The sequence below is a fragment of the Sebastes umbrosus genome, chromosome 13, assembly GCF_015220745.1.
Source record: "Sebastes umbrosus isolate fSebUmb1 chromosome 13, fSebUmb1.pri, whole genome shotgun sequence".
Classification (NCBI taxonomy): Eukaryota; Metazoa; Chordata; class Actinopteri; order Perciformes; family Sebastidae; genus Sebastes; species Sebastes umbrosus.
This window is the reverse complement of record NC_051281.1, coordinates 25,580,820-25,605,729: the sequence shown is the minus strand read 5'-3', so window position 1 is coordinate 25,605,729 and position 24,910 is coordinate 25,580,820. Positions and strand designations below refer to the sequence as shown.

Genomic DNA, 24,910 nt, shown 5'->3' with positions numbered 1-24,910 from the left:
AGCTGGACTTGGACACAATAAACAAGACTCTGTAGGGTCCTTTCCATAATGTTGTCAGACACTTGTAATAACGTTCTTAGCCCGTCAGTGGCAAAAACAAGAACTTTGATTGCACCAAACGTTACACTGACGCTGCTCACTGACCTTGCAGCTCGTTTCGCGGTTGCCATCTGCAGCGTTATCCCTTAATACTGGACCTGTTTCAGAAATTGTTGTCCCCCATTCATCACTTAGACACAAAAACATGTAAAAAATAGGGTCCCGGTTGGAAAATACCAAAGTTATCCTTTAAGTGAATAGCTCAAACAGCCATTCAACAGTAGATGCTAAGAGAACATTACCTGTTTACATTCCTCATCAAGACTTTCTGAGCCAGTCGAAGGATTCTAACCTGCGTCCTTCCACAGCGCAGCTAACCCCTTTCACATTCTAAACTGGGATTATTTTTTTGATCACAGAGCGATCATAATAGTTTGTTTTCAGCAATTCTGTTAAAATAGATTTGGGCGCCTGGTTAGCTCAGTTGGTAGAGCTGGCGCCCATGTAACAAGGCTCAGTCCTAACCGCGGTGGCCTGGGTTCGAATCCGGCCTGTGGCCCTTTCCGCATCCACTCTCTCTCTCCCCCCTTTCCAAGACTCTATCCACTGTCCTGTCAATAAAATGCTAAAAATGCCCCCAAAAAATAACTTAAAAAAAAAAAAAAAAATTCTGTCAAAATAAATGTTATGTAATATATTTTGAAATTGAATGAACAAAATGAAAATAAGCAGTTCAATGTTTGCATGAGTTTCATTCACGACCAAAGCACAAAATGTGGAAAAATAAGTTTATTTGTAAGTTTTGTTTGTAGCAAAGTTGGACATCATTTGATCAGAAAGGAAATCATCCGTTCCATAGATATAGATACTTCTTACAGCTGTAAAGACTTCAGCAGAGCTTTAGCTTCCTGGTCTGTAGAAGGGATGTCAGATAGGTGTTGGAGAAATGGTCGTCCATGGATGCAGGTCTGGTTGCTCTCACCGAGCTGCTGATCCATCCGCACGACGGTTTCCTCCACATCTTCCCTGGATAAATTTGTAGGTAACTGACGAGCAAGTCGTACTGCTTCACCCTGTGAGGGGAAAAGTCCCAATTGAGATATTTATAATAAAACAAACAAAAACAAATCTACAGTAATGCCGCTGTTCATAATTAATTCATAGCATCTTTTTACCTGTAGGTAGTTTGTGACTTTAAGTGGCCGGCACTCTTGCACGGTCCTGGCCTTCCTGTGAAGGACTGCAGACAGGATCTCCCTGAGGTCCTCCACACCGAGGAAAGGCACGCAGTCTGCCATTGCTGTCACTTCCAGATGTCTCTCGGCTGACGGGAGGCCTGGCCAAAACAAGCAGAAAACAAGGATTAATATACTCCAGACGCTACTACTATCTCCAGGAAAGAATAATAAATAAATATTGTGGTTTACGGCTGAAATGAGGACCAAGTCAAACAAGCGAAGGGCCAAATGGAGTGTTAAATGACTAATAGAAGCCCCAGCAGACTGGAAGGAAGTTGTCTTGTAGGGTGGAAGAATGATAGCTTCTCATTTCATGAGGAAATACTGCAAATCATGCACAATTTATATTTTCTGATACATGACTTTGGATGCAAAATGAACTCAGAAAGGTACGAAAAAAACCTGGAGAAGTAGAGTCATAATATTCCTGTGCTGGTTGTGTCCAGTACATTTGCTATTAAAAATTACTGACAGTAACAAATTAACTTCTAGTAATAACAGCATAATTAACTTTATACAGATATTTGCTGTTTTTTTATTATTTTAAAATCTATTTTAAAACGGCAGTATCTGCAGAATCACACCGTACACACGTTTTGGAAAATGAACAACATGACACATTTTAGACAATCCTAACAAAAGGATCAAGTACGCAGCAGAGATTGTGCAACGAAACCATCTTATATGTGCCGCTACCTTCGGTCCCATGCACACCCACCGAGGCTGGCAGTGCCAAATGAAAATTCCTTGAATTTCTTAAAGGGCAACCATTCTCATCACCTGCACACTGGGGTACGAACCCACTGTGAGACCACTCTGTCAGGCAGAGAGCCAATGTCAACTGAGGTGAGCCATTCCAGCAACAAAAACAACCAACACTCACAGGACACTGTAGACCCTCTGCAAGCCGACAGAGAAATAATGTCACAACAACGATGATGAAGAAGCTGACAAAAACTAGTTTAATTGAAATTATTCTGGTTTTATGTTTACGTTATATTTAGAATTTACATTACTCTTCTTTTTGACTTAATTTATTAAAGTATATACATGATTTTCTAATCAGTTATTTGCATTATATCTTACACTAGCTGCACTACACTAACTCATTGTTTACAGTTTACAGATTATTGGTTAAAGCTTCGGTAGGCAACACGTTTTTGGCACCATTGGGCAAAACCTCCATAATAACCTTTCAGCATATTGTAATTCAAGTGTTCTGAGAGAAAACTAGACTTCTGCACCTCCTCATGGCTCTGTTTTCAGGCTTTAAAACATCTAGCCCGTGACGGGACACTTTGGCCAATCACAGGTCATTTCAGAGAGAGAGTGTTCCTATTGGCTGTGCTCCGGCTGGTGGGTGGTGTTTGGCATTACATTAACAGAATATTGATTCATATTTGATCAGCGCTGCCTAGTTTGACCGTTTGATCGGAGTTTGCGAGTGATTGACAGCTGCTCAGAGACGGCAAGGCTCCAGCTCAGCTCTGATTGGTTGCTTTCCTCCGGTCTATGAAATCTTGCAGATGCCATTAGGAGCACCAGAGGACACAGAGGCACCTGATTTTTTTTTCAGATTACCTGTCTCCTACACTACTGTCAGGATATAGTGACCTTTTTCATAAAAATATTTTTTTTTATATCATATTTGCTCCATTTCTATCCACTGCAGCTTTAATAGGACTCATTTCTTAGTGTGTAAAATATGTGCTTAGTTCAAAGATAACTTGTTACATAACTTTACTCCTCGTACATGTGTGCTAATAAAAACGCTGTGGTCAATGTACATAATATACTGTATGATTAAGTTGCCATAATGTACCACTTATTATTACACTTATGATTCATTATAAAAGAAAAAAATGCTTTTAATTACAAAAAAAACAACATACTAGGTTGTTTTGGTCCTCATGAGTTGCAACTTCTCTATTTTATCATTCATTGTTTTTCACGATGGACAAATTTGTTGAAGGAATATTAAGTCAGAAATAATTGCCTAGTAATCCAGTTACTGGGGACTGTGCGTTTGACATTTCTACTGGTGACTGGTGAACTATGACATTAAATGATGGCAAATGGCTCCAACATTTGTTAAATAAAACTAGATGATCCATGAGACCTTTAAAAACAGCGTGACTTAAAAAGAGAAGAAAGGCTTGTTTTCTGATTGATTGGGAGTGTTGTAAACTGTTTAAGGACTGTTAAGGACTAGTACTATTGCTAGTACTACTATAAGTACTATTTTGTAATTAGGTTCAGAAGGACACATTGGCAAATTAATGTTCAATCATATTAGACCGCCTCGTACAACAGCATTCTGACTTTTATTTACAATGTACCTGGAGTGAGTTTGATTTTAAACCCATTAGCCACAAGCCTGGGATCAGAGAAGAGGGCCCCCCCGTCCAGCTCAGGGCTTTGTTTCTCCATGTTGCACAAAGCCTCCGTATATTCAGCTCCTCCTAAACTTCTAGAAAAGAGACACAAGCCGATGTTTCAGACATTAAAAAACCTTAATCGAAACCAAGGATTAGAATTTGTTTGTCTTAAAAATAGTGTCGAACATATGCTGTATGCAAAGAAATCGGATGAGTGTGCAGTTTTCCACAGCTTTGGCATTTTGTTGGTGAGAAGTGAGTGATACGTTACCCATCTGTTAACTGTATAGGGTTCTGCAGATTCACTGCTGGAAGTATATTATTCTCTAGGAGTCTCTTAAACAGCAAGGCCTCCTCCACTCGAAATGGGTTTAACAACATGAGCCTCTGACCATATAAAATGACCCAGGCGCTCTGAGAGGCCAGCCGGTTTACAAGACGGAGGCCCCGTGGCACTGCGCTGCTCTGGGATGAAAGGCGCTGAAGCTGCAGCCGAAGGGCAGCTACGCTGCAGGGGAGGGGCTGCGAAGGCTTAGGTGCGGGGTTCTTCATCTTCTTTTGGGGCTGTGCGAAGAAGAGCTCGTCCAGCAGCTGCTGGTTGGACAGTGGGGCCTTGCGTTTGTGGCCCTGTGCGTGGCCCTTTAGGGTGTTCACGTTCGTCTCTCTGGGGCCTTCAGCAGAGGCCAGCTTGGTCCTTTGGTCGTGGTGTTCCAGGTGTTTTTTTGCCTTCTCCTCATACCTGCAGAGTTCAACCAAGAGTTAGTAGTGACAACCCTCTTTGAAATCTATTCCAAGTTGTCATCCCAGCACGCACAAGCAGCGCCTACATTAAAACTAAGCTAAATTAAAGGGGCGCTCCACCAATTTTACACATGACGCTCAGTTTACTCGTCACAAGGAGTACGACTCAATCTGCGAAAACAGTTGTAAAATGTCCCTTGTGGCTCCGAAGGGAACTCTCCAAAGTCTGAGAGAAAAACATGACATTTCTAACAAAAAGCCATTTTTTCGGAGCTTGATACAAAGTCTTAGGATTTAATAGGGTTTAAGTTTGAACGAATTTGAAATGACATGCAATTCTTTCGAATGCACACCCTGCTGCTTCGATTCTTAATTTAACCTGTCGATTGTCAGCCCCCCAACTTTATGGAAGTGCAATACTTAATTGCTGGATCACCCCTTTACAACCAGCAAGCCAATGTGGAAGTGCCTTAAACTTGCATTCTTTATAAGCAGGAGGCGACTCCCCTGGTAGCAAAAAGAAGTCTGATTGTATAGAAGTCTATGAGAAAATGAGCCTACTTCTCACTTGATTTATTAACTCCGTAAACATTGTAAACATGAGTTTATGGTCTCAATCTCTAGTTTCAAGTCTTCTTCAGTACAACATGATGTTCATTCCTCACTTGCACGTTTAATTTCCTCTGTGTAGCACAGCTGCTGAGCTGCCATCTGTTCTTGTCTACAAAGCAGTTTGCCAACTCGTGTTTCCATAGATCTTCACATGTTAAGCATTAGAGCTTACACTTCAGCACCCCATTATTCAGAGAACCTGTTACGTGAACTTGTGCAAGTGTAATTCCTAGAAGTGGTGTGCCACTAAACAGTGGCGGTGAAAGGAGCCAAGTCCTTGCCACATCTTATTTCATGTTTAAGACAGCAGTGCGGCAAGGCAGGATTCCTAACAGATGTCTTTTTCCATACGCTCTTCCATACCTTATATAAGGCCCCAACTACTGCTGATGCACATTTTCCAACTTTGCAATTACTTTAAATTGGTATGCAGTAATCTAACATAATTGGGTTGAAGCGCCTTCAGCGCAGTATAATGGTGTTATTCCATGATGCGACTTGCTGAGTAGCTCAGTGGATAGAGATCAGTAGGTAGCACAGTTTGTACTTTCTTTCACTGACATGTCCGTTCATCTGGACCATTCTACAAGTTACTAATAACGACTGTGTGAAAAGTTTCACCTCTCTTCCTATTTCTTAATTGGTTTTGATACAATCAATCGCAAAACTTAAGAGTTGCTCATGGCCTGTGCGCTGTGCTGTGCCCTCTGACCTGCTATTAGCACCATTTTCTAAATGTTTTGTGTACGTAAAGTGGCAGTAGGCAGTATATTGTTTTGCATCATTGGGCAAAAATTCCATAATAACCTTTTCAGCATATTATAATCCAAGTGTTCTGAGAGAAAACTAGACTTCTGCACCTCCTCATGGCTCTGTTTTCAGGCTTTAAAATATCTAGTCTGTGACGGGAGACTTTGATCAATCACAGCTCATTTCAGAGAGAGAGCGTTCCTATTGGCTGTGCTCCGGCTGTTGAGAAATAGGCATTACAGTAACAGAATATTGATTCATATTTGATCAGTGCTGCCCAGTTTGACTGTTTGTTCGGAGTTCGCGAGTGATTGACAGCTGCTCAGAGACGGCAAGGCTCCAGATCAGCTCTGATTGGTTGTTTTCCTCTGGTCTGTGAAATCGGAGGACACAGAGGCACATGATTTTTTTCAGATTACCTGTCTAATGCACTACTGTCAGGACATAGTGACAGTTTCATAAAAAATAACTTTTTTAAATCATATTTGCTCCATTTCTACCCACTGCAGCTTTAAATCTCAGACTTGAGTCAGAAGCAAATGCACATCTTGATCCTGGATAATGATACACTGTTCTACCAAAATGCACATTTATCTGATCACCACGTTTTTATAATTTTGTTTATTTGTTTTTCAAATAACTTCAATCCCTGTCTCACCTTCATTAATGTAAATCCTTTGACTCTGAGGGAGCGAGGGTCAAACACAAACACTCATTACCTCCATCTGTTTGGTGCCAAATCTGTTCTTGACTAGCCAACTATGTGTCACTCCTCAAACAACTTGTGAAGTAAGTGTAGGTGAGATTTTTTTAAATGAACAAAGAGACTGGAACCAGAATCTGGAAACAGGACATTTAGATGTTAAACTGTGTAGTGGTTTCTATTTAGAAATCAAGACATATCATAGACTGTATACAAAGGGAAGTATTAGTTCATCTTATAAATCTTGTCATAGTGCCTCTATGAATGCCTCTGTTTAGTAGAGACTATTGTAGGTATGGGAAATTAGACAATTTCAGTGGGTTTATTATTGAATAAATGCTCGACAAAATCTGCCACAAATGTGAGACATGTGAATTCTCTGGATAGATGGCATACTTTCACCATTTTCACCAATAATGATACCTTGTACTGCGGAAAATGTCATCTACCTAAGCCCCCATTAGACGCTGGAAATTAGAAACACAGCTCATATCAACAAAATTTCCAGACTAGGCTTTACACATGCAAATGACAGGTCAGACTTTCCCCCCTCGCTCTGCTCTTGCAAATAACAAGAAATGGAAACAACTGCCTGGAAAGGTGAAGGTCTGGAAACTTACTTCTTACGGTCTTCCTCCCTCAGATTTTTCCACCTCTCGTGAACGGTGACGCTGATATCCTGCAGGCTGGCTGTAGGCTTCTCCCTGAGGACCTCTACTCTGGCCTCCTTCTCGAACAGAGCGGCGGGAGACAGCGGTGCCCTCATGGCGCGGTTGCTGATCAGGTCGTAGGCCGTCAGAGCGGCCCGCTTCTCTGTTATGGCGTTGAACAGCTTTTTGTTCGAGCTGCTCTGACTCTCGTTCTCATCCGAGTCACAAGGATTGTTCTTTGAGGGTTGATGGACTTTGACGGGCTGCAGGGGTTCTCGTGATACGGGGTCGGTCAAAGCCGTCCCCCGGCTCCAGTCTTCAGCTGATATCTGGTCTTTGGTTGTGTCTGCAGCACCTGACATGGCGTTGTCCTCGAGTCTTTCAGGGGACTTGCTTGCTGAATCTGCTGTCTGGGTGCAGCTCTGAGCCGCTTCATCGTCATAGAGAGAAAAGGTAGACTCAAGACCAGCTGGGATCTGGTTGACAATCCAGTCCTCTGCTACGGAGGATGAAGAGCTGCCATTTGAGGTCGGGCGGGCCAGTGAAGCATCGGTGCTTATTGCTGCTGACGGAGCTGTGTCACCGTGTTTAGGTCCATTTTTGAAGTGGTGGTTGGGGAGACTGTTATCCCTCTCTACACTTTGTTCATTGTCCGGTTGGGAAGCATCAGTCTGCAAAGGACTAGGCGGTGTGGGGGACGTCTCACGGTCGAGCTGCTTCTCAGCTGGGGGGTCAACGTTGGACCGATAGCCATAGAGAGAAACCAGCAGTGCGTCTACTGCAGTCAGCACTGCCTCCTACATTTCAGACAGATCACAGACAGTAAAAAAAAAACAGAATTGAATTTCCATTCTCATCTGTAAGGCTATGGTTTTGATTTATTCCCTCAATGAAGAGCAAGGCTGGATCATGACTGACATGACGTCTGACCACATTCTATCCGAATATACTGAATTTCATAGCTACCTTGTTATGAAGAAGAACCTGGGTCTTGTCCGGTGTCAGGTTGACGTCGACTGAGGATGGTGGAACTGTAATTTTAAGCATGACGGTGGGGTAACGGTTTCGGGCTGAGTCATCCGGATACTGAGCAGTGTAGTGTTGACGCAGCAACTGACGATCGATCACACAATCCAACCAGGATCAAGTTTACAGGTGAACATGAAGTAAAAGAATGGTATTAGATACAAAAAAAATATTCATTGTGCAGTATGAATTGTGTTGTACTGAGTTATCCAAGATGACTTTAGTACCTTCATGACATCTTTTTGGTGGACAGGCCGGTTGTTGACAAATATAAAGGTTTTGTCAGGGTTAGATGAGCTGGTAGAAGAGTAATCCGCTCCAGGCTTTGGAAAAAAGCCATCCAAAACAATCTGAATAAAATATAAAGCAATGATAATATTAAACAGACAGGCGCAAAGTAAAGAGAAAAAATACAAGAAGGTAAAAATATGACACTACATAATAAATAATGGTTGTAATACAGGGCTGAATTTGACAAGGACGTTTCGGAAATGAGTTCTTGCTTTCGCAAACATTTCCAGCACACCTGGACGTTACATAAACTTTACCATCATTACATTTTCAATGAGGACGGCCCGGTCGATCCATTCCACTGACAGCACAGCTGGGAATGAAGTCATTAATTCTTGTTGTGCGCAAGCAAACAGGCGCTCGGCATCGGTCGAAGCATACCGTACATACGCTGTACATACACTGTCACGGCATAATGAGGACAAGTAGCAAAGCTACATTCCTTAACAAGTTCACTACACTCATCTACTCCTTTACATTTTAGGATGTCTAAATATCAAACTTCTTTTCATAGTAAGTTTGGAAACAATCAAGAGACAGGCAGTGAGACGCCCGAGTGTGCTGGTTCCTCTCGACACGCAGGCTCCACTATGAACATGTCGTACATGATCACCTTTCACCTAGAATCATGCCAGAGGCAGTTCCCATGAGCTCAAATTGATGACTCAACGTAAAACTGAACAATTACACTTAAAACTCCATTATTAATGTAAGCTAGTAAGAAATTATGGAAAGCTATTAATGTTCTACAGATTGCAAGCAGCATAGCTTTGCTTTTTTTTTCTCCCCACATGGCCTCGGGCTCATTATTAGCAGCAACGCACGCCAATGAAGTTAATAAACGAACTGCTGTTTCAGGTCGGGGCACATGTGCTTCTCTCTATTTCTGCTCATTAGGGTCACTTTATGAGAGCACGAATGGCACCTCTGGCCCCAAAGGGCCGCGGCTATGTGTAGTCATGCTGCCAAAAGCGAGTGTCACATTTTGTTCTGCAGAGGAACAGCTCTTACAACTCTCCCGGAGCGAGGCCCCAGTGAGATTGTCAACCTGGTTCCCCTTGATCACTAAGCTTTGGTGTTGGGGACAAAGAGGAGAAAATTGCTACAGGGAGTAAGAGGAAAAGGTGAAAGGTCGTTCTCATAACCGGGCACCAAAGTGCAGCAGCAAAATAACAACAACAAAGAGGAAAAGGAGAGAGAAACAGGGTGAAAAGGGCTGCTCCATATCTGTCAGACTAGATTAGCTGGCGGCCTGGCAGCAGGTACGAGCCACATGACACCTACCGTGACCAAGCAGAAAGTTACCGCTCGAAAATAATTCAATTACGATCCGCACAGCAAAGCTTAGCTAACAGAAAAATCACTCCCTCTTCATCAGGAAAGAACTCAAGAGAAAAGGGCAAGGGAACAGTTGGCCCGCCACCAACTGACCACATTCGCTGGCTTCAGACCAGGCGTTCATGATGAGGTTATTAGCTCACGGTCAAGTATAACGTGCATGCTCTCATTTGCTCTGCAAAACGTATCCATCTTAACCAGGCAATTAATGGAATAATGACAGTTATGATTAGACCTTTTTAAAGCACGTAAAAGAAATCAGACACTGAGTCATCAGCATTTATTTCCAATGCAAATCAACTTATTTCAAACTTGTTTCCAAGTTCTTTTCTTATTAAGTTGTTCGCATTAGTGTCACACAATGTCAAAGACACTGACTTCAGGATCAATCCTGAAATAAGTACAATTACATTTCAACCACGTCATTTAATTTTATTGTTGACTGAAAATTAGACTAAATGACATATCATTTTTATTAATTTCTTGTCGACCATGAGCTTTTTTAAGGGGGCAAGTGTGTGTCTAATGAAGATGAACTACCACAATGCCCCCACAATGAAGAGCAAAGGGGCATGGGAGCCACAGTATGAGAGCAAAGAGTGCAAGTTGTGTACACGAGGAGGTGGGAGGGGGGTAGCGTGCGGCTCTGTGCCAGCTCAGCCGTGCTATGTGCCGGTGACGCTCATCCGTCAGAGAGCAATGCACTCCATGTAGTCTCTTCACATTCACGACACTCTTTGTTACAATGTTCAAACTAAGGTGACTTTGCCCAGCTGAGCAACGGTCCATGTGACAGTCAGGCAGGGTTAACTATATCAAAGGAAATAACAATGCAAAGATTTGCTTCTTTTGAAATACCTGGCTCTTTAGTTAAATCCCTTGACTTATATAAAGACTTGACTTAAAGCAGCAGTGGGTAGAAATGGAGCAAATATGATTAACAAAAAGTTATTTTTATAAAACGGTCACTATATCCTGACAGTAGTACATGAGACAGGTAATCTGAAAAAAATCATGTGCCTCTGTGTCCTGCTAATGGCATCTGCAAGACTTCACAGATCGGAGGAAAACAACCAATCAGAGCCAAGCTGGAGCCTTGCCGTCTCTGAGCAGCTGTCAGTCACTCACCAACTCCGATCAAACGGTCAAACTAGGCAGCGCTGATCAAAAATGAATCAATATTCATTTGAGGAGAGAAATAGGCATTACAGTAACAGAATATTGATTCATATTTGATCAGCGCTGCCTAGTTTGACCGTTTGATCGGAGTTTGCGAGTGATTGACAGCTGCTTACGTTGAATGAACAGCCAATAGGAACGCTCTCTCTCTGAAATGACCTGTGATTGGCCAAAGTCATCCCTCACGGGCTAAATTTTCTAAAGCCTGAAAACAGAGCCATGAGGAGGTGCAGAAGTCTAGTTTTCTCTCAGAACACTTGAATTACAATATGCTGAAAGGTTATTATGGATTTTTTGCCCAATGATGCCAAAAATATTCCGCTTACTGCTGGTTTAACTGAACTACTGTCGATTATCTGCAATGACTTTGACTGTATACTTATGGCCGGTGATTTCATCATCCGTGTTGACAACCCCCAGGACAGTAGTGCTGTGGAATCATCTTGCATTCTGGACAGCTATGGACTAAACCAGCATGTGACAGAGCCCACACACAAAAAGAAAGTCACACTCTTGACCTAGTTGTCACAAAAGGGTCTCAATATTTCTAGCGTTGTGGTTACTGATGTTGTTCAATCCGATCACATTTGTGTCTCCTTTGAAATGAATATTAGTGTCTGCACTAGGGTACAAACGGAGATAATCACAAAACGATATCACTGAAAACACCAGCAAATTGCTCACTCAGGATTTCTCCTCCACTCCTGGCTGCTCTACAATCACAAATCTTATTGATGCTCTCGCCCCTGCTAAGGTCAAAGTTATCTGTTAAAAAAGCACCATGGAGAAATGCCTCACTGATGAAGCTTCAAGAAAAGAGAATGTCGAAAAGCTGAACGCAAATGGCGAAAATCAAATTTCACTATGAGATTGATGAGATGTCTTTGCACTCATAACTAAGAAGTTCAAGTCAATCTGTTTTTCTCTGATATCATAACCAAAAATGGTAATAACGCACATGCCTTATTTACAACTGTTGACAGGCTGACTAAGCCCCCCCCCATATCAGTAGCCCCTAAACTCCTCTCTACCAAATCATTCAACAACTTTACCTCCTTCTTTACAGACAACAAAATTCAAAGAATCCAACAAGCTGTCAGTGCCTCTGTATCAGGTAAAGGATCCATGTCATCCATGCTTCCTCTTAAAACCAATTCTATCTGCGTGACACAATTTGATCCCATCAGCCGTAACACCCTGGAGGAGATTGTGTTACGTTGAAGTTCTTCCTTCTGCTGCCTTGATATTCGTCCCGTGATTGCACGGCATCAGACCTCCTGGAAATAGTCAATGCCTCCCTCCTCTCAGGTCATTTCCCCAAAACACTAAAAACAGCAGTGATCAAGCCTCTTATAAAAAGGAACAATTTAGACACCTCAATCAGGCAGAATTATAGGCCCATATCAAACCTGCCATTTCTGGGTAAATTCAAAGAAAAAGCTGTTTCTCATCAGCTCAAATAATTGTTCTCCTGCTATCTGGATTGTGAGTGACGACATAACATTTGACACAGCTGACCATAACATTATTAATGGACTTGGTGGGACTCTCTGGCACAGCCGTTAACTGGTTTAAATCCTATCTGCAGGATACCGACTATTTTGTGTCACTTGGTCCCTACAAATCTGAACAAACAGCAACGACATGCAGAGTTCCCCAAGGTTCCATTCTTGGTCCATCTCGATTCAACATCTCTATGCTCCAACTAGCTCACATCTTGGAAAACAATATAATATTCAACCTTGATTATAGGGATGACACACATATTTACATAACAATAAACCCAGATGATTATGGACTAATAAAGTCACTGAATAAGTGCAGTGGTTGGATGTGCCGATTAAATAAGGATAAATGTCGAAACAATGAACACTGAAACAATTATTTTTGGGGCCAAAAAGGAACGAACGAATGTCGGTGCTCATCTCGAAGCCCTGATGTTTAAGACTTCAAATCATGTCAGAAATCTTGGCGTAGTTCTGGACTAAAAATTAAAAAAACCCACATCAACAATATTACAAAATCAACCAAGTACCACCTTAAAAATACAACCACCTTAGCAAGACTTATGTCTCAGCAAGACTCAGAGAAACTTGTTCATGGCTTTATTTTAAGTAGACTTAAATGTGCAGTAGGCAGAATATTTTTGGCATCATTGGGCAACAACATTCCATAATAACCCTTCAACATATTGTAATTCAAGTTTTCTGAGAGAAAAATAGACTTCTGCACCTCCTCATGGCTCTGATTTCAGGCTGTAAAAAAATCCAGCCCGGACAGGAGACTTTGGCCAATCACAGGTCATTTCAGAGAGAGAGTGTTCCTATTGGCTGTGCTACGGCTGGTGGGCGGTGCTTGATATTTCCTCAACTGGTCTCAATACGGCTGCCGGGTAACAAACTTTCTCATTTTACAGCTAAACAGTACACTACAAGATGTTTCTGAAAACATTTGAGGCGAGAAATAGGCATTAGGTAATATAATATTGATTCATATTTGATCAGCGCTGCCTAGTTTGACCATTTGGTCGGAGCTCTGACTGGTTGTTTTCCTCCAGTCTGTGAAATCTTGCAGATGCCATTAGGAGCACCGGAGGACACAGAGGCACATGCTTTTTTTTCAGATTACCTGTCTCATGCACTACTGTCAGGATATAGTTACTGTTTTATGAAAATAACTAAATATTTGCTCCATTTCTACCCACTGCAGCTTTAATTATGGTAACAGTGTAACAGGTCTCTGTAGACAACTGCAGCCGATTCAGAACTCTGCTGCCCGAGTCCTCACTAAAACCAAGTGGAACACATCACCCCGATTCTCAGCGCTTTGCACTGGCTTCCTATTAATCAAATAATTGATTTCAAAATATTATTATTGACGCACAAAGCACTGAATGGTTTGGGGCAAAAATATATTTGTGATATGCTGCTCTGTTACTGGGACAGACTTGCTCACCGTCCACAGGGTCACAACCAAACACACAGAAGCAGCTTTCAGTTTCTGCTCCGCAGATCTGGAATAAACTTCCAGAACACTTAAGGTTTGCACTAACCCTTTGTTCTTTTAAATCGGGGTTTAAAACTTTTCTGTTTGACACTGCATTTCCCGAGGTCATTTAAATGGTAAATATACTTGCATTTACTGTACATAGCGCCTTTCAAGTCTTCTGACCACTGAAAGCGCTTTACACGACATGTCAGCATTCACCCATTCACACACACATTCATACACTGATGGCAGAGGCTACCACGCAAAGTGCCAACCTGCCCATCAGGATCTCATCTAAATACTCATTCACGTACTGATGGCACAGCCTTCGGGAGCAATTGGTGGTTAAATATCTTGCTCAAGGACACTTCGACATGTGGACTTGAGGAGCTGGGGATCGAACCGCCGACCTTCCGATTGTAGGGCGACCTGCTCTATCTCTGAGCCACAGCCACCCAAATTTAAAGATGTTACATTCTTATACTTCTGCACGTTTTAAATCCTTTAATCTACCATATTTCTACTGGTTTTTTTCTCTTTAATGAATTTTCTTATTTTCTGTTATTTGTTTCGTATGTTTATGCTTATGTTTAGCACTTCGAGTTGCCTTTGTGTCTAAAATGGGCTATATTTTGATATCAAACTGACTTATCTAATCTTTTTTTACTAATGCACATACATACAGCAATGTTATGAAAAACAAAAGAAAACTGGTGCAAACTTTATTTGCTCCATTGCTCGGTCATCTCTGCATATTTCCCCTTAACTAACCTCTGGTTGCTCTTGGTGATGATGGCAAGGGAGCAGGTTGGAAACGGCGCTGGACCCCAGTGTAGCAAGGAGGGCACTTCTGTGATCGGCCACCTTGGCCTTCTGCCATACCACCACCTGCAACAATATGACACAAGTCAAATTCCATGAGTCCACATCAGGCAAATCACACCGTATAAACACGTGTCAAGATAGTAACCGGGCCACGAAGCAGCCAACATATCTGGAGTTCATACAATTTTGTTTCTGTCAAGAGATTCAGCAAGAGATGGACTAAAACCAACCAAACGTAGCCTTAGCAGTCTACGTCCAAATTCAGAGCAGGGAACATAAAAGATATGGATTTGCTAAAGTCAAAATCAATGGGCTTTTGAAACACTAAAAATAATTATTTAAAATCAACAAGAACTGGTGGCATTATTTAAACTTCAAAACCCAAACACTGTCTCAAAAAAATTTAGTTTATACTAATTTTGTTCAGGGCCCGGTGACACAAAATGTCAACAAATGATGGTACATTTAAAAGGTCATAATTATTTTCCTAATAATTAACTTATATCATTATGGAATTATGTCAGATCAGAAATTATTTTAGGTGCAAAATATGTTGACACCCATAAGTGAGCTTGTAGTTTGTGTCCACCAGTGAATATATTTCCCGGGTGTTGATTTCACAAAGCACGCACTCTGCAGGGCATGTCTCGGCTATTAAATACGCAATTTGGCCCATGTAAATGGATCACTCCTGTAAACAGTTCTTGAAGAAGCTGTGAAACACGACACAGGCCGAATAGCAGAGTTGGAGATAAAGGATAGGGGCAACCGAGTGCTGATTGGGTTCACTACTTTCCTCTGACCACCTCAACACTGATTTCTATGAAAGTTATATGGTGGTCGTGTGGCCCCCTCCGTGACCCACACGCCACCCATACACTTCTGTGTACAAACTGGCTGCAGCCTGAAACCGAATCTGGGGTTAAGTTCGCAGCTGTGTTCAGCAGACTTACTCAGGCGTCATAATCAGCCAAATCAGAGTTCACAGTCAGCCATATTTGTGTTTGGAGCACCTGACAGTTACGCTTAGCTGTGGTGTGGAAAGGGCATACGGGATGGAAATGTCTAATTGCTAAATAATTCGACTGCTTATCTAATGTTATAAAATGGAACAACTCAAATTAACTGGCTTTTTTTTGTTTTATTGTGCACACCAAAAACGCCTGCAACCCAGGGGACGGGTGAAAAAAAGTCAGCAAACACAACTGGTATAAAAATATTCTAATAATTAAGTCAATAAAATTGGACATTGTGGAATATGATGTATTGGTTTGGTATGTGCGTTGGTTATATTTAGTTAAGCTTCTATTGTCAACTACCTCACCCAACGATCAAGTAGTGATTTGACTGTTTCCATTTGCTAATAGACATTAAGAAATACTCCTCAAGAGCAACACTTTTTAGCAATTTGCACCCTTCAGTTTAACTGTATGGGTCTCATACTGCCAGAGTTTTTAGACATAAAATACACACAGATTTTGTGTTATTGTGGTTACATAAATGTAATTTATGGTGCTGTTCCAGGTGCGTGTGGGAGAGTAAACAGTTTTTGACCGCAGTGAAAATTTTGTTTTTGAAAGGCTAAACACCAACAAATATGGACTGAATCAGAATACTTATTATCTACCTTTGTTCAATAAGTTTAGGCTTTTGAACTGAGGACTGAGGCAATTACATAGACGGACTGAGCGCCTCATCGCTTGCTCTGAGTGTGTGTGTTTGAGAGAGAGGGGGGAAGAGAAGGTGGAAGGTAATGTTTCCCTAAGGTGGCTGTGGCTCAGAGGTAGAGCGGGTCGCCCACTAATCGGAAGGTCGGCTGTTTCTCCACATGTTGAAGTGTCCTTGAGCAAGATACTGAACCCCAAATTGCTCCCGAAGGCTGAGCCATCGGTGTGTGAATGAGTGTTTAGATTAGATCCTGATGGGCAGGTTGGCACCTTGCATGGCAGCCTCTGCCATCAGTGTACGAATGTGTGTGAATGCTCACATGTAGTGTAAAGCGCTTTGAGTGGTCGGAAGACTAGCAAGTCTATTTACCATTTACTAAGGCTGTCAAAGTTAACACAAATTCGTTTTAGCGCCACTAATTTCTTTAACGTATTAACGCAACTTGCGATTTTTAGGTTGTAGCGGGCTCAGTTTTAAAGCTAGAGTGAAGATACCGGCATCATAGGAAACTAGACAACATAGGGAATCAATTGGTATCAACCATGTTGTACTAACTTATCGAGAAGGAGGTTAAATAACGCTCCAAAATTACGCAAAATTTTGGCGAGGAAAAATTGTCATGGCCATTTTCAAAGGGGTCCCTTGACCTCTGACCTCAAGATATGTGAATGAAAATGGGTTCTATGGGTACCCACGAGTCTCCCCTTTACAGACATGCCCACTTTATGATAATCACATGCAGTTTGGGGCAAGTCATAGTCAAGTCAGTACACTGACACACTGACAGCTGTTGTTGCCTGTTGGGCTGCAGTTTGCCATGTTATGATTTGAGCATATTTTTTACGCTAAATACAGTACCTGTGAGGGTTTCTGCACAATATTTGTCATTGTTTTGTGTTGTTAATTGATATCCAGTAAAAAATATATACATACATTTGCATAAAGCAATATATTTGCCCACTCCCATGTTGATAAGAGTATTAAATACTTGACAAATCTCCCTTTAAGGTACATTTTGAACAGATAAAAAATGTGCGATTAATTTGTGATTAATCGCAATTAACTATGGACAATCATGATTAATTGTGATTAAATATTTTAATCAATTGACAGCCCTACCATTTATTAATAATCATAATTTGAATGTCAATGTGAATAAAGCTTCAAACAACTCGGTGCAGCCCTACTCCGTCATATTTTCTTTTGATTACCGTCAGCTGAGCATGTTGCCTTGTATGTCTCCAAAGCCTCGTCTGTTTTTCTTTTTGTCCCGGTCAAATATCTGTCTATTCTGTAAATCTACAAAATGAACACCATCGCCATAGCCGATGTATTTACTGTTCCACCGTGAAAAAGATTCAGACGTCAAAACATTTATTCCGCGGCAAGGTACGGCACATTTTCCCCACCTGTGCCCGCCCCATCTATCATGCCTCTGCCCCCACTAGGGGGGCGCGCCACACACTTTGAGAACCACTTGTTTAAGACAATGCATTGTAGATTTAGACTCTTGTGTAGGGTCATCATTATCTACTGCAAAGTTTCAGAGTACATCTTGATTTTTTTGCAACAGAATTTGGAATTCATTGTTCTTTGTTTTTCTTGTTGTGCGTAATTGCTGACAGGTTTTTATATCACTAACCTGTATAGAAGCCTCTTTCTATCGGGTTAGTCAGTCTGCCCTCACTAGGCTCGATAAAAGCTTTGTGTGTTTCTGAAGTGCTTCTACAAGCCAAATAAATATTTTCCATCACACGTAACGATTTCATAGCTCACTGACTCGCATTAGCACTGACAACGAAACAACAGGAGGCTGGAGACAATTACTGTCTGCAAGAAGGTGTTTGATTAATAATTTACCTGACAAGCTCCTGAATATCCTTTTGTAACTTTCTGTTTAAGAGCTTTTACACGTTTGACATGGAATCTTTAGAGAGGCACGAACACCTTTTCTTTCAAAGGAAAGTAAACTTTACTGTCAAAGGAAGCCGTGCGCACCTTACGGCTGTAAGCTGAGAAGACAATTGACTTTTTTGTAATATTTCACATTATCAAATGAGTGACGAAGTGGGATTATCTAGGCATTTTGTATTTTTACACTCTTTCCATTTGTCTCGTTGTTGTTACTGTTTGTATGTTGTTGTTTTTTCATTTATTGAATGCCAATGGATACAAACTATCTTTTGGTTCAATATAATTGTTAACCTGAGTCATATGTTAAATAAACTGATGAATACAAATGCAAAAAAGACAAAAAATGCACTAAATCTTAATTTTTCCTATGCAGACCATTTTTATTTCATGTACAGTTAATAGTTACTCCTTGCACTTTAGTATTGTTGTTGTCTTTATACATTATTTTGCTGGAAGCAACTATTTTTTAGAAGGTGTGCTTTATAAATATCATGTATTATTATTAATAGTAGCTCCAGATATAATAGTAGTAGTAGTAGTAGCAGCCGTATCAAAATGTTGAGGACCAATGAACCTCTTTTTCCCCTCTAAGATCTAAATGACTTTCCTATATATTCCTAATATCAATAATCTTATAGTATGTAATGTCACATGGGTTCTCAACGCTTTTACACATTGTCAATGTCGCCATTTAAGTTTGCCACACGTATAACACTATACTGTTAATACATGGCATATTAACAAAAACTGAGGGCGATTGGAGCCAGTGATGTTGGGACAGTCATTTGAAGACTAATGAGGACATCTAGTGGTTGCTGAACCTGGAGGAGCACAGATTTAAAGGAATACTTCACCCACAAAATGACCATTTGTATATCAGTTACTCACCATGTCTCCACGGTGAATGAAGAATCAAAGATCAGAGAAAAGTCTTGATGAATTGAAGTAAATGGGGGCCGCGTTTAACAGCAAAACACAACTCGTGCAGCATAGTCCATGTCTCTTTTATCCAGCCGTATGCTCAGTACTTCCCAAATACATGCATCTTTGATAGAACAGTACTATTCAAAACACTTCCGCATAAACAGTCTCACGCTTGCACAGGCCTACTGCTCGTCCGTACGAGTTCAAAGTGTTTTAAATAGTAAGGTTTTAAAGAAGATGCATGTGTTTGGGAAGTAGTGAGCATACGGCTGAATAAATGAGACAACGGATGTTTTGATATTGTTTTGCTTTTGTTAAACGCGGCTCCCATTTTCTTCAAATCATCAAGCCTTTTTTTTGCCATTTTTTGATTCTTTGTTCATCGTGGAGTCATGCGAGTAAAAACTTTTTTTTAAGAATTCAAGGTAACACAGGGTGAGTAATTGATATACAAATGGACATTTTGTGGGTGAAGTATTCCTTTAAAACCACTTTTCAGGACAGACATCCTTACCATTTAAACATCAATGTGTTCTTTTCCCCATTGGCTCAGTATAATACACCTCACTACGACGACTATTCAAAGTTTGCAATTTCATACTGCATAGAGAACAGCAGATTGACTTGTGCTTTTTTCAGCTTGTCCGTTACAGCGGATTCCAAAGGTGACAAGTTTTTACTGCAGACAAGAAGCACTGAAATGTCCTCAGAAAACTTCTCCCACCTCTCCTGAAGCATAATCCCCTACTGCTGTCCATCTCTACGCTCCGATCAAAGACACAGCTACCAGCGTGGCTTTTGGAAGGACAATAGCGTGACAAAGCAGTGTATTTAGTCATATTTTGAGGAGATGATGACTGTTTGAAACACACTGATTATGCAGATCGAAAGCTAAGATGTCATTTATGCTGCAGGATTGGTTTGAAACTACTCTAAAGACATTTTGATATGTTTTTTCCACGGTAAAAACTCTATTGTTACTGACATGAAACTCAGTTTTGAGTTTCATATCACTTTAAAAGACACATTTTTTGACTGCTTGGCGAGTGGCTGGTGAAAAAATAAAATAAAACAGGTTTTATAGTCATTTAAACTTTGCCTACATTTAAAATGTCCTCAATCACCATTGTTGATTGTAAATAATATATATTATGCATATATTTGTATGCTGCTGACAGAAAGCTGCCAGTTACATCTGGCATTAATTTCAGATTAGTCACCAGTGAAAGTTGTCAGAATAGTTCTGTTTTCTTTATCTGAAAAGGGAGGAGCCGTTACTGACCTTATTGTGAATGAGTGTGAGCCTCAAGTCAGGTTTTATAATGGCGTAGGCTAACAGCAGGTCCTGAGTTTTCTTCAGTTCCTCCTTGCACTTCTTGGTCGAGGAATAGTATTGCCGTCTCACTGGGAGAGTCTTGAAAAGCTTCAGTACACTCACTGTTGTGCCTGTAAAACACAAAGAGCGAAGGTGTGCAACGGCTTTTGACATACAATTTACTTTTCCTGCAACAAGGCTAGAGGAATCAGGTAGACTAGATCTAACTAGACACTGCTCAAAGTGTGTGTTATTCTGAAACTTTTCACAATAAACACCAATATTACCTGTATCATGAAGAATTTTACGGGATCCCTTTAAGACTTATGTATGCCATTCTACTGTTTTTTTTTTTACAAGTTGTTAATAAACTGTATAATCCAATCATGGAATAAATGAGTAACTTCATATTCCTAGTACAGGAAATAATGTGACTGGTAGTGGAGTCAAACATTATGCAAATTGGTGTCTAAATCTGTCAGTTAAGCAGTATGAAAAAAGAGTTTCTCTATCTGTGACTACAACTTCAAAGTTCCACTTATAAAGCAGTCCTTTGAGTTTTGTTGCTCACTACAAGAGTGATTCAAGTATTGGTGCCTTGCCTTGACCTAAGTGAGACGGCTTCTGAGAAACAATCTCCCCTGTGAAGTTAAGCATGTACTGGGTGCTGATGTCATCCTCCTCTGTCTTCGTGATGACAGCCACCTTAAAGAGAAGAGTAGAATAAAACATCAAGTTGCCAACCATCCCAGTTTATATGCTGAAATAAACCAGAATGTATATTTCATTCCTGAAATAGTCGTGCTATCTGTACTATATTAAAAATGTGTCCATGAGTGAAAATTGTTTCATGAAGTTTGTTATGAGTCCAGTGCATGTATACAATTTATAGATCAACTATAGGGTTCCCACTCTTTTCTAGAGATAATTTTCCAGGACATTTTCAGTGATGATCTATCTGGTACGACAGACTGGAATCATGCGATACACTAATATCTTCCTTTCTGTGTAAGTCTGATTTAAAAGATGTGCAGTCTGTAAGGGATAATGTACAGCGAGCGGGTCATTGTTGTGAAATAAAACCCAGCAGGGAGATGCAGGTGACAGATCTTGCATCGCCCTGAAGGGGTTTATTTCACAACAATGACCCGCTAGTTGTACATTATCCCGCTTATTACACGGCTACTTACTTCAGAAATCAATAATTTGACACAAAATGGTCCACCAGAGTCCGACATCAGAGCTACATCCATAGCAACAGTCTGTTATACATAGCAGCAGTCTAGAACGCTGTGATTGACTAATCACAATCGAGTATTCAACACAGCCGTGTAATAAATGGCTATAAATTCTCTATGAAATCATCCCTTACGTGCTTAGAAGTTATGACAAATTGATCTTAGAATAATGCAATGTGACGTGACCAAATTGCATCTTTTTTCGTTTTAATTTTAGTACATACTGCAGCTGCCCTTACAAAGTACGTACTGTTGAATGCAGTATGCATACAATTGGGACAAACTACTTCCTCATAATATTGCGCCTTTAACTTTGACCCTCTTGCTCATATATCTGCTGTGCAGAGGATTGTGGGTCAGAATAGCTAGAAAAGCTTGCTGGCTTGCATACTGCAAAATGTGACCAGATGTAGTAGGACATCCTGGTATTTTTGGCACACTGCATTTGACATACTATGTATCGGGACATACTAAATCTTTGTCTGGGATACTAAATAGTACGGGTATTGGAATGCACATAATGTTATCCATTTAGGGGAGCTCTGATGGATAGCCTAGGACTTCATTCTCAGCTAAAAGAAAATAGGAAAATGTTGAAAACAAATTCCAGGACAACACAACATTTTCCAGGATATTTTTCAGATTTTCTATTCATTTTCAATGAATGGAAAATTGGTCAACTGTTTTCCAGTTTTTTTTTTTTCCAGGATGCGTGGGAACCCTGAATATGTATAATTTCTAATAATTCTGTCCCATTTGCCTTTTTTTCTTTTGATCTGATCGTAATTCAGTAACACACAGTTGTTAAATACTTCTCACCTCAGCCACGGCACAGATGGAGCCAAGTGCCTCTCCTCTGAAGCCGTATGTCTCCAGTTGCTCCAGGTCGTCGTGGCTACAGATCTTTGACGTGAAATGTGTCACGGCCATCACAGGAGTATCTACAGCTTTGATTCCATGGCCATTATCACGCACTTCTATCCGGTCCAAACCGTAGTTCTCCTGCAATGTGAAATTCAATAATACTGTAAGACTGTCTGTGCAAATGAAGGGGGAATCAAACTGTGAGCTGTAACGATGTAAAAATATATATACAGTATATATAGTTATTCTGCATTAAAGTGGCAGTAGGCAGAATGTTTTTGGCATCATTGGGAAAAAATTCCATAATAACCTTTCAGCATATTGTAATTCAAGTGTTCAGGGAGAAAATGAGACTTCTGCACCTGCAAAAAACTAGCCCGTGGCGGGAGACTTTGGCCAATCACAGGTCATTTCAGAGTGAGAGCGTTCCTATTGGCTGTTCATTCAATGGAGGCAGCTGTCAATCACTCGCAAACTCTGATCAAACAGTCAAACTAGGCAGCGTTGATCAAACATGAATCAATATTAATATAATATATATTGATTGTATATTACATATTGTTCCTTTAATATAGTTACAAAGTCCTGACATGCAAAAAATAAATATACTCGTGAATATAGTAGGCATCATCACCTTTATGACTAAAGCCTACTAATGCTAACCATATTGTTTTTACCTCTATTGAGACAAATCCTCCTATAGACAATTCCACTTATAATTCATCATTTACTAGTCACTCAATCATATTTGCAAAAGTGCATTTCTCCTTGTTTCAAATTCTGTCATTTAGACACCGTACCAGTTTAACGTCAATGCTTGAAGCCCCGGCATCCAGGGAGTTTTCCATCAATTCTTTCACGACGTTCAGCACAGAGGTGATGACCTGGGAACTGGACAGCAGCCGCACAGTATCTGGAGGCAGCTGCTTCATGATTTGAGGTGCCTGTTGAAGAAAAGTCTGGTTTTAGTTTGGTACTTCTGAGTGTTGTTGAGTCATAACAACAACGTGACATAGGAGTGGAGCAAACTTTGAAAAATACTCAAGATTTCCATGAAACAGAATTTCACTGTAGAAATGATCGCATAAAATGGAAGGAAACACATCTAAACACGTTTGTGTCTGCTACTTAGAGCTATATGTACAGTACATACATTGATAAGAAAAAGCAATTTAACACTGCACATGGCTGTTGGTAATGTTTTCAGATTGGTCCAATGGACTTACCCAAACACCAAAGAAATGCTAGACCAGTTTCATTAATTTCTAATAAAATAAAGGCATGGGCATGAGTGCACGCCTGTAATGTTGACAACAATACAGGAGGCAGGTGGATTTTTAGCATTCGCAGCACACTTGTGACTAAAAAATTGACAATGCTTCAAACTAAAGCCTAAAAACATGATGTGAGGCAAACAAATGTGTCTCATTGTCCATTTGCATTAATTAGCAAGCTTGATCTTGATTAAAACAGAGATGCAAGTCTAGATTTCTGGTTTCACAAGGATTCTTTAAGGCAAAACAATACTGATGTATTGCTGTTAACTAGTTTCAAGTTTCAAATTCAGGTTTATTTGTCATATGCATTTAAAAGTACAGTGTACAGTGAAGTGCAATGAAATGCATTTCACCCTGGCTCTCTCTCAGCCCTTAAAATCTATAAATAGTACAGTTGATAAATACTACAATAAACTATAAAGACTATAAAAATAGTATTTTAATTTTACAAATAGGAGCTTCCAGTTACCATGACCTGTCAAAAGCCAGGTCATTGATGGTACAGCGTTAACACTGTAACTTTAATTTACAGAAATATATTCCATTACAGATAATTGATTATTCATTTCCAGTTGCAGTACCAGTAACACTGGATTGAACTTCACTATAAGGTTAACATGAGCTAACTGAACTGCTCTGCAGTGTATCTGAGCTGCTTTAGACTCGTTCTCTTACATTTAAAAACCCAGTTTCGTGTAAAACTTACGTGTAGACATTACAAACTCATATAAAGCATAACATTAACATGAATAAATAGCTAAATAATGTGGTTAAATACTAACTTGGACGAGTCCTTTTGACTGCCGCCTCAGTTGAATCTTTCATAAACAACAGACACATGAGCCACACGGCGGAAATGACGTATTCCCGCCCCCTTCACTAGACGCTAATTGGTTAAAACTGACACGAGGGAGGGTTCCGGAAGACTCAAAACATATACCCTGAGTGAGGG

The 24,910-nt window shown here is 40.5% G+C and overlaps 1 protein-coding gene across 3 annotated transcripts; it reads right to left on the bottom strand.

The window, feature by feature from the left end:
* Nucleotides 1-810: 810 nt before the first annotated feature.
* pms1 (PMS1 homolog 1, mismatch repair system component) lies at nt 811-24,834 on the bottom strand. Of its 3 annotated transcripts, none has more exons than XM_037789869.1 (13): nt 24,741-24,834; nt 23,482-23,625; nt 22,637-22,819; nt 21,182-21,284; nt 20,547-20,710; nt 14,705-14,821; nt 8,365-8,487; nt 8,078-8,224; nt 7,082-7,908; nt 3,927-4,394; nt 3,617-3,747; nt 1,215-1,375; nt 811-1,112 (listed from the first exon to the last, which is right to left on the bottom strand). In XM_037789869.1, exons 2-13 carry the CDS (start codon nt 23,611-23,613, stop codon nt 912-914), a joined length of 2,757 nt encoding a protein of 918 aa, XP_037645797.1. In that variant the 5' UTR covers nt 23,614-23,625; nt 24,741-24,834; the 3' UTR covers nt 811-911. The 3 variants fall into 3 exon arrangements, with proteins under 3 accessions (XP_037645797.1, XP_037645799.1, XP_037645798.1); XM_037789871.1 differs by having other exon boundaries at nt 3,617-3,744; XM_037789870.1 differs by having other exon boundaries at nt 24,665-24,783.
* Between the last annotated feature and the right edge of the window lie 76 nt (nt 24,835-24,910).